The 9,152-nt window shown below is 44.2% G+C and overlaps 2 protein-coding genes across 11 annotated transcripts in view; one reads left to right on the forward strand and one right to left on the reverse strand.

The window, feature by feature from the left end:
• Window positions 1–4,446, forward strand: part of NMT2 (N-myristoyltransferase 2) — a 34,734-nt gene extending 30,288 nt beyond the window's left edge. For all 4 annotated transcript variants that reach the window (XM_053991202.1, XM_053991223.1, XM_053991208.1 and 1 more), the window contains one exon: window positions 94–4,446. In XM_053991202.1, the coding sequence (XP_053847177.1) occupies window positions 94–114 (21 nt within the window). In that variant the 3' untranslated portion in view covers window positions 115–4,446. The remainder of the gene's footprint in view (window positions 1–93) is intronic.
• A 1-nt stretch (window position 4,447) lies between these two features.
• Window positions 4,448–8,604, reverse strand: RPP38 (ribonuclease P/MRP subunit p38). Of its 7 annotated transcripts, none has more exons than XM_053991237.1 (3): window positions 8,111–8,604; window positions 7,409–7,538; window positions 4,448–5,485 (listed from the first exon to the last, which is right to left on the reverse strand). In XM_053991237.1, exons 1-3 carry the CDS (start codon window positions 8,152–8,154, stop codon window positions 4,610–4,612), a joined length of 1,050 nt encoding a protein of 349 aa, XP_053847212.1. In that variant the 5' UTR covers window positions 8,155–8,604; the 3' UTR covers window positions 4,448–4,609. The 7 variants fall into 7 exon arrangements, with proteins under 7 accessions (XP_053847212.1, XP_053847259.1, XP_053847227.1 ...); XM_053991284.1 differs by lacking the exon at window positions 8,111–8,604 and adding an exon at window positions 7,803–8,086; XM_053991252.1 differs by lacking the exon at window positions 7,409–7,538 and having other exon boundaries at window positions 8,169–8,465.
• Between the last annotated feature and the right edge of the window lie 548 nt (window positions 8,605–9,152).

The raw sequence follows: 9,152 nt of genomic DNA on the forward strand, positions 1-9,152 counted from the left end.
TTTATGATCCATAATTGAGATGCAGAAGACTATTGATGTTTAGATTTACTGTCATACTTGAACTAAAATACTATATTTTTCTTCTTCCTTTAGGTTGGTCTTGTGTTACAATGAGAATGCTTATGTTTCTAGAACTCTTGAGGTCATCGTTTGAGTTAATTTGATCTCCATAACTCTTGAAATGGTGTTGTTCAAGAGGAGTAAAAGCACAACGTCAGTGATACTGAAATAGTCCATTAAATCTGATCAGTGAAAACATCCACATGTGACCAAATTTATGCATTTTCAGATAGTTCAGACGGTTCATGAAACTCTTCTATTGTCCATGAAAAGAATAAAAAGCACATTCATTTAAGTTTCAAAGCTTAGCTTGCACCTGGATGAGAAGAAAGTATTTTTTTCCACTCTGTAGAAAAGACTGTTTTGTACAAACTGAACTTCAGTGGTGGATTAGGGTACAAAAATATTTGCTATTATGTGGATGAACTGCTGCATTTCTATTTATTAAGTGGTGATGTAAGTATGTCAGTGTAACAGAATGAAGGATACAAACTGGAGTATCTTTGCTTATTTACTTAACATGGATATCATCATTTGGGGGAAAATCATGAAGTATGATACCTTTGTAGCTCTATGAAAGTCCTGGATGTTTTTGTAACTGGAGCAGTATGACAGTGTACTGGTTTAACTAGTGCATTTGTTTCTCCATAAGCAACGCTGCCAAATCAATAAAAAATACAGATTTGTACTTTGATCTTCAATAGATCAGTGGATTGATTTAACAGTATTGCACTGTTCAGTGCAGGTGTAACCTGTGTTGCCAGAATGAGAATACATTACTGTACTTAACTTACAGTTGTGGCACAATACCTTAGTTTTTCCTCAGTAGAATAACATCAGCCTGTGTGTAAAACTAAGAATTTTAGTAGTGCTATCAGGATATTTATAGTTTGAATGTTTTCAACGCTTCTGCGAAATTGCACATATTCCTTTGTCTACTTTTATTTCCTATGAAGTCTGTAATTCTAATGAAAAGTACCTTGTGTAAATATGTATTCATAAATTGTTCCTGGTAGTGTTTTTATCCTGACTTTGGAACAAGAAGTTTTGCTATATATGTGGCTGGTAAGCAAAAGAGAAATGCTCTGCCCTCGGTCCTTGGAAGTCTCTGTACTGCACTTCCTGAAATGTAGGAGGGCTGATCTTTGTTGTTGGGTGGAGCTGTTTTAATTCCCTCATGAATGCTCAGCAATGGGAGTGGCTTCTGAAGCACTTTATATGCATTCCAGCATAGCGTCATAGCTAGAGATGATAGCAGTTCTTTCAGCTCATGGATGCTGCAGAATCGTGAGCACTGAGAAAATCTGTGTTAAGAAACTGTTCTAGCTGAAAGTGCCAAATTGTGGTAGTGAAGCCTCTGTGCTGTGAGCATCTTTTGAATGTGACTTGAATATCTCATGAAATGCAAATGTCTAACTTTCCTTTTAAACATGCCTGTAATTCTGACAGCAGATTTTGCTGGAAGTTTAATTCTGTACATGAAGATAAATTTGTCTGTTCTTCATAACTGTTAGCCCTACCCACTACCTTGTAGCAGTGGGGTTTTTCTTTCTTCCCGCTCCTTTTCCACTGTGTGAATGGTTTGTGGTTTGGTTTCTTTTTCTTGTTGAATTGTGGTGAGAGGATTCTGCCCTAGAAACAGTGATAAATACTTTCCCTTACTGCATTATAGCTGATTAAAGCATTCAACCTCCTTCAAACAAAGGAAGGGACTGAACGTGGTTTGTTTTACCCCTGGTTGTGCACCAGCTCAGGACCTCATGAGTTTAAAAGGACTTAGGAGCGATCTCATGGTGCAGTTGGGCTTTACATCTCTGGCCACTCTTGATACCTCCCTACTAGTAGCAGTCAAAACAGGTGGTGCAGAGACAGCTTGGACTCTGAGGCCTGAGCAGAATTAAGTGCCTGAAAACATAATTGATGGTAGTGATACCTGAAGTAACAAGAAGGATTTAATCTTGACCCCAGCAAAGACTTTTTTAATTCCTAAAAGACAAGATGTTGCCTCCTTGGCAGACATTTTCATAGAGCATTCTGGGATGAGGTTCACCAAGGAGCTCAATGTGTTCTGCTTCAGCTCTTAAAGGCAGAGCCTCAGCAGTCCTCTCTCAGGGCTGCTTGAGGTGAGGTGGGACAGCAGGGCATAGCTCTGTCCTCATGGCTTAAATACTTCCTTGCTGAGACAGCCCAGGTGATCACAGCCCTGGTGAAGGATATGTTCATGTTCTCTGCCTTCCTTCCCCTCAAAAAATTGTGAGTGGAAGAAATGTTAGGCAGATGATTTCTTTTTCTCCTCTGAAATCAGAAGGCAGATCCTCCCAAGTATTGTCCTTTGTAAAACTGAGGCCATGATAGGACCAAGTACGTCCAGGTAGAAGACAGACTTGAACCTGGGTTTCCTGCAGCCTGGCTTTTGCCTAAATCTTCAGGTTAGGGCACATGAAGGAAGGAGCGTGGCCAGTCTTGTGCTCTCTTCTAGTAAAATAGTGCCATTTGCTTCTGAATCCAGGGGATAAACTTCTGTCTTGTCTGGCTCCCTCTGCATGTTCACTAGGGGGCTGGAGGGCAGAGACATGCTCCTGTAGAAGCTGTGCAGCACTGTAGGTGAGAGAGAAAATTTATCAGCCAGAGCATGAGGGAAGCAGGCATCTAAGCCTGAGTGTTGGGGCAGCTCTTGAAGAGTTCTGTTCATGTTCATTGTGTTAAGCATGGCCTCTTCTGTTCCTGCTGAGTGCTCTCCACCTGTCGTGTTTTGCTGAAATATCACAGCATCAACAGGACTTGAATCTTGAAGGTGTTCCAGCTTGCACCCACATAATAAGACTCTGGAGGTGAAAATTGTGGCAACTCACTTTGACTTCCTAAGCAGGTACTAAACAAAAGGTGAATATCTGTGTGGGGCCACTGCCAGGAGCTCAGTAGGAGAGACCCGTCTCTTGTTTCTAAGGTTGAGCCTGTGTGCATTAGTCCTGCTATGAAGGTAAGACTCCTCAGAACCTAACACGTGTTTGCAAAGGATTGGCAAATATAAAGCTTGCTCTACCACCTTTCCCACCTGGCTTTTTAAACATCTGTTATTTCTTTCCCAAAGTAACTTCCTGTCTGCTGAGGGAACCCAAATCCCTGAAGACAGAGATAGACCTGGGCAGGCAGTGAAGTGCTTGAAAGATAATTGCTGTGCTTATGCTTTTAACCAAAGCTAATCCTTATGCTAAATGCTACAATTCTTATGCTATGGTTAGCCAGCCTGGGAATGAAACACACTAGTGCTAGCATGCCTTCCAAGTTTTATGCACTCAGAAATCCAAAAAAAGGATGTGTATAAAGGACTATGAAGCAAGGCAAAGAAATCTCAGCTCTTTTTGCACCCTCAGACATGGAAACAATTTGTAGCATTAAATGCTGTGTTTAAACTTCAAGGAGCATCATGACTACAGAATTACTGCTCATTGCTACTGCCTGCCTTTGTAGTTGCTATTATGAACTAAAGTAATCTCTAAATAAATTCAAAATACAGATGAGCTATTGGATGGCAGTGGAAATCTGGATTAGCAAATCTCTGAAAAATACATGTAAATTTTACCTTTTAAGGAACAACAAAAGTTACTCAAGGTATTTTATGCTTTCTTCTACAAGTAAATTCCTAGGCTGTTGATTGCCTGAATTGCAGTGCTATTTCCCTTCCTTCCTACAACCCAGCTCCCTCACTAGGAAATTTTTTCATAGTCTCCAGTAAAATTAAAGGAAACTCAGAAATTACATGATACATTTTCTGTCTTGTAGCAGTAACAGTTCTCATCTACTTTACATAAAACAGTATATGGCTTATGTCAATTTCCTGGGAAATAATTTTAGATTTCATTAAGAGAGCTAATGGAGTTTAGGTTTACATTTTCTCACAGGATATGTGTTAATAGTTTGCATATGGAAGTATTTTTTTTAAACTGCAGCAGTAGTCATTTGGTTTTGTATTTGGAAATAGCTTTTCCTTCAGCATGCCATGCACCAGGTATCAGGTGGAACCCAAGTCTGCGTACATTTGTGATCAAAACAAGTTGTTCAGCAGCAAAAAATAAGAGTTGAAAAGGGAAGTCTGCCTGTGCTATTTACTTGAACCCAGCTTTAAAAGAGTTTTATTGGCATGGACCTTTGTTTAAATAAACTTTCACTTTTGGTATTTATTTGTTTGAGTAATTATACTTAAATCGCTTTTGCTTAAAGCATGTTCATCTGTGTAAAAAGACAGAGTTCATTTAATGCTTTGTATTCATTCCAAAGAAGCATAAATTATGTCTTAAAATTACTTTGACATGTTCATTACCAGCTTTAACTCTGGTCTCCAGCTGCAAATGAAAATACTTACCCCCAGTAAAGACTAACACTCAAGTCTGAGCAATATTTTTTATTAAAGCAGAAAGTACCTCAGCCAAATACAACATGAAGTTCTCCTTGTACTCAAGACCTTTACACTGTAAAGCCTAAAAGAACTGTTAGAACTGTACTCCATCCTGCATTTAAAAATCTGTTTAATAGAACAAACCAAACTCAGTTATGCTGAAAAAGCCTTTTTCTTTTTGCGAGGTGGTTTCTTTATCTTATTGGGATTTGGGACAATTTTCTTGATTTTCAAAGGCTGCAAAATTACATTTGAAAGATCAGGCTGATTGCTTTCCGTATGCTTCCTCTTCTGACTTGGGAGCTTATCCCCCAGCACCTCTGCAAGCTCTTCAGGTTCCAGATTTTCTGAAGAATCTGTATCTGCATAAGCCATGGATTCTTCAGTTCTGTACTGAAACCACGGCACTTCCAAAGCTGGTATCTTTGGAATTATTGCTGCTATTGCTTCAGTGAATTTGTCAGACTGCTTTTTGAAGCCCAGTGCTAAAATGGATGTTAAGCCAAGAAGGGGCGCGACGGTCTCGCTGAGCCGTGGCACCTGCCCTGCCGGTGTGGCACGGCTCGCGCTCAGCTCGATCAGGTGCGACGTGATCATGGCAGGTTTGGCAGACTTGCACACCAGCAAGAGAAGAAGTTCATTCTTTTCCAATGCTTTTGTAACTTCATTAACTCCAATAGCAAGCTGTCTTCTGATACTTATGTCAGTCCATCCTGGTTTTTGTTGGTGGCTTTCTGCTTCCTCTTTAGGGAATTCATTGGTGCCAGCATCACACTTTCTTTCTGTTTGCTTTTTTGTAAGGGAACGTTTTTTCCTCCTTGGACTCTCAATCTTTTTAAGTCCAATATGTTTAATCCTTTCTTCTAAGGTCTCTAGTATAAAATGCATATCTTCTCCATCTATGGTTTTCCATTGGAAAACAAAGGGGTTATCTAAACACGTTTTTACAGTGGTTTTCTTTGCTTTCCGAAGTGTTGCCGTCCCTTGCTGAATTACAGACATCCTGAGGTGGTTCTGTGTTTTGTCTCTCTAGGAAGAAAGAGCAAGACATTAGTTCAAATACTGTACTGTCTGCTGTGGACATTGCTACCAGAAGCTTCTTCTGGAAATGCAGAAGAGAAACGCCGTATGTCAGTGATACTGGCATCTATCAGCCTCCTCAGGGCACTAATCCATCACACATTCTCCAAAGGGCAGGTGTGGAGCTGGGTTTTTTTAAATAAATTAAAAAAAGCTGGACAGGACAGTATGGCAACAGCAGTGACAACAGACCCTTCTAAAGCTAAACAAAAGCAGCTGGAGGTATTGTAGATGTAAAAAAACCCACAAGCCCAACCAAACAACAACCCATCCCCAGAATCACAGGTTGAAGGACCACACCATTTTCGCTGTTGCACAGCTGCATTGCCCCCTGTGACATGGGAGGTAAAAAAAAAAGCAAGAACTGAATCACAACATGAAACAAGTTCCTACATTTATTTAGGATTTTTATAAATCTGTTTTTTCAATCTTTAGTCCTGCCTTTGTGTTTTTCTGTATGTGGAAGGTGTGATAAAAACTTGCAGACTCTTTTAACAGTTTATGCTTTCAGGGAAGGAAGGCAATTCCCTACAAGCCTCTAGAAGTTCAGAAGGGGTCTTTTGTGTCACCTGGAGAATGCCTTCAGGGGTGAGAAAAACTGAACAGGAGTGGAGAAAGTGTAATTATTCTTGCTCTGATCTAGTCCAGAGTAGCAGTGAAGACATGAGGTCAAGCCTGATGGCAGTCCCTGGTAAATTGCAAAGCCCCCATGCTCCTGCGTGGGAACTAGTGCCATCTTCATTGTTGCACTGGCAAGCTCACAGAATAAGCGCAGCTCAGGTTTCTAATCAGGAGAACCATGACATGACTCCCTCCTAGGTTTCCTAGTTACCCAAGCAGGCATATAGATTTCATTTATGTACAGCTCATGAACACCTAAAAGCTGCCACCCAAAAGATACCATTTCGCTAGTCATACCAGTTCTCTGTGTACTGGTAGTGAGCCACCTTGATATAAAAAGACAAATACCATCTTGACCCAAGTGCACTGCCATCAAGCAACAGCTATCTGGATAGATTTTTCACTCAGTTAAACTCTTGTCTGGAGGAGAAAGATGCACATGGTGTGATTCTGGGGGCCATCCATGAGTTGGACTGGAAAGGCCAGGAACTGGATTTGATGATCCTTGTGAATGAATTCTGTCCAACTCAAGATGGTCTGTGATTCTGCCTTGAACAGAACTGTATCAATGCAATGTGAACTGCTATCCAAAATGAAAGTCAAAACCACTAAAGGAGTTTTCAGAGAACAGTAAAATGGAGAATTCCAAAATACATAAAAAACCACCGTGGCACTCTTGAGTACTCTCAGAATAATCTATGAAATACCCTGGGCCACCTCGGTGATGGTCCATCCAACCCAGTTATCTGCCTGCAACAGTGGAGACCGGAGAAACCACCTGGGGAGGACAGGGCTGCCATTCCCCTCAGCTCCCAAGCAACCAGAATGGTTGCATCTGAGATGTAAGAATAAAGATCTGCCGACTTAACCTATTAGTCCTTCATGGAGCTATCATTCGTGAAGTTATCTAATCCCTTTTGCTTACCATCACAATAGCAACAACCAAAAAGTGAACACAAGTGAAAAATGGAAATGACCACGAGAATTCTTACGTGTGACTTAGAATGGAAGCTTCTGATAATTTTTAAAAAATGAGCTCTGCGTTATCTCCTTTAAAAGGTCTCAATTGGGGATGCTCTGATGACCTTTGACAAAATCAGCAACAGATACGTACAAAAAAAACCAAACCATGGAACATGTTCACAGTTCAGATTGCATTTTTCTTTTCAAAATGGGCACCCCTGAGGAAAACAAGCGTGCAGGTATAGGGAAATAGAGCAACGAGTGAACAAACGAACACAACTCCTCCACCTCGCACCACGGCCCCGACGCCCTCGCTTCCGGCGGAAGGGAGATCGGAGAAACGCCGCCCACCTCCACCGCCGCCAGGAACCGCGCCAGCCGCTTCCGCCGCGGAGCGCTCCGGGGGCTCCTCCAGCCCCTGGCAACAGCGAAACGCGGGCTAAGCACGGCCCCAGCACAACGCGCTGCGGCCGCCTCCAGGTCCCCATTGGCGAGGGCTCCGCCGGGACCGCAGCACCCTCTCCCCGGGCCGCCGCATCCCGGGTCGCCAGCCGCTCGCCCGCCAAGCACTGCGGGCCGGCGCGGGCCCAGACGGCCCCGGGAGCGGAGCGGCCTCCGGCTGCCCGACCGCGGGGCCCAGGCCGCAGCTGCCCCGCGCCCGCCGGCACAAAGCCGGCCCTACCTCGGCCGTCCCGCGCTCCAGGAACACGCCGCAGCACGCAGCCCGGCCCTGCTCCGCCCCCGGCCCCGCTCCGCCCCCGGTCTGGCCCGGCCCCGCTCCGCCCCCGGCCGCGGCGGGCGAGTCTCTCCGCGGCGGGGCGGTGTCTGGAGCGGGTTGAGCAGGAGCGGCGTGGGGGTCGGTCGGGCGCGTCCCGCTGTGGCGGCTCGGGGGGCTGCGCTCAAGGCCGCATCGCGAAGCGGCCGTAGCGTTAGTGCAAAGCAGCCACAAAGCGCTGGTGCCGGGGGCCTGCCCTTGGCAGGCAGGCTCACCACTGGCGTTCCCAGGGCTCGAACGCTCCCGAGACCTGGCGCATAGGCGATGGCAGACCTGCTTAGTCGTTTGTCAGCTAACGCAGCCAGGGCCAGGTCAGCAGGTGCTTCATAGCAACTTCACAGCCACAGGGGTGTCCCTCTGCAGTGCGGTGTGCGCCGTGCTGTGCACGGGCGTGGTGTTCTGTGACCAGGGTGACAGTTAAGGACTGGTTCCATTCAGTGTTTCCTGCAGTCTGCCCTCAGCCTTTAACAAATCTTCACAAGTGCGACCATCTTCCACATTCACCGTAGTGCGCAGCATGGTTAAGCACAGCTTCTTGGCCCTGAAAGAGCCGAGCTTCTTCATTAGGGCACCGGTGCTTCAGAGATGCTTTCAGTTTGTTTTTTTTTTTTTAAATCTCCTATTTACTTAAATTTACTCGGATTGTTTTGTTGTTAATTCCTGATTTAGTTTAACCTGGACTTGTTTCCCCTCAAATTAGTTTTTTGGTATGATTTTATGGAAGTTAGTGGATTAAAAAATGCAGAAGTACCTACCATAGATGATGTACATAAATGTATAGAGGCATGAATATAAATAATATAAATAATTAATTGATACAAGAGGGATGGATTTTTTTTTCTTAAGTGGTTACATTTGGAGGGTAGTTTATCAATTAATTTAATAGTATTTTTATTCTGTACTTAGTAGACCAAATTAAAAACCAGCATTCACAGTGTATTTTGTGTGTGTAGCCACTTGTGTGAGGGATGACCCACGTGTTTTTCAGAGCTGCGGCTGAAGGGTGCGAGGTCCCAGGTTGGCTGGACATGGACATGGGCAGGGACTGCGGCAGAAGGAACAGTTCCAATAACTGGACTGGTTGCAGTTCAAATCACTCAAGAAATCTGTCAGACAAACAGCTTGGGAATCTTTCTGTATCAGTGCTCTCAACCTGGCGGCCTAATGCTCAGTAGTATGGCTGGAGCTCAGGCTTTCAGCACTGGGGGCTTAGTGCTCCCTGCCGCCACCGCCCCTGGCCGGCGCTGGTCGCCGCTC

Source organism: Vidua macroura, chromosome 1 (assembly GCF_024509145.1).
Source record: "Vidua macroura isolate BioBank_ID:100142 chromosome 1, ASM2450914v1, whole genome shotgun sequence".
Classification (NCBI taxonomy): Eukaryota; Metazoa; Chordata; class Aves; order Passeriformes; family Viduidae; genus Vidua; species Vidua macroura.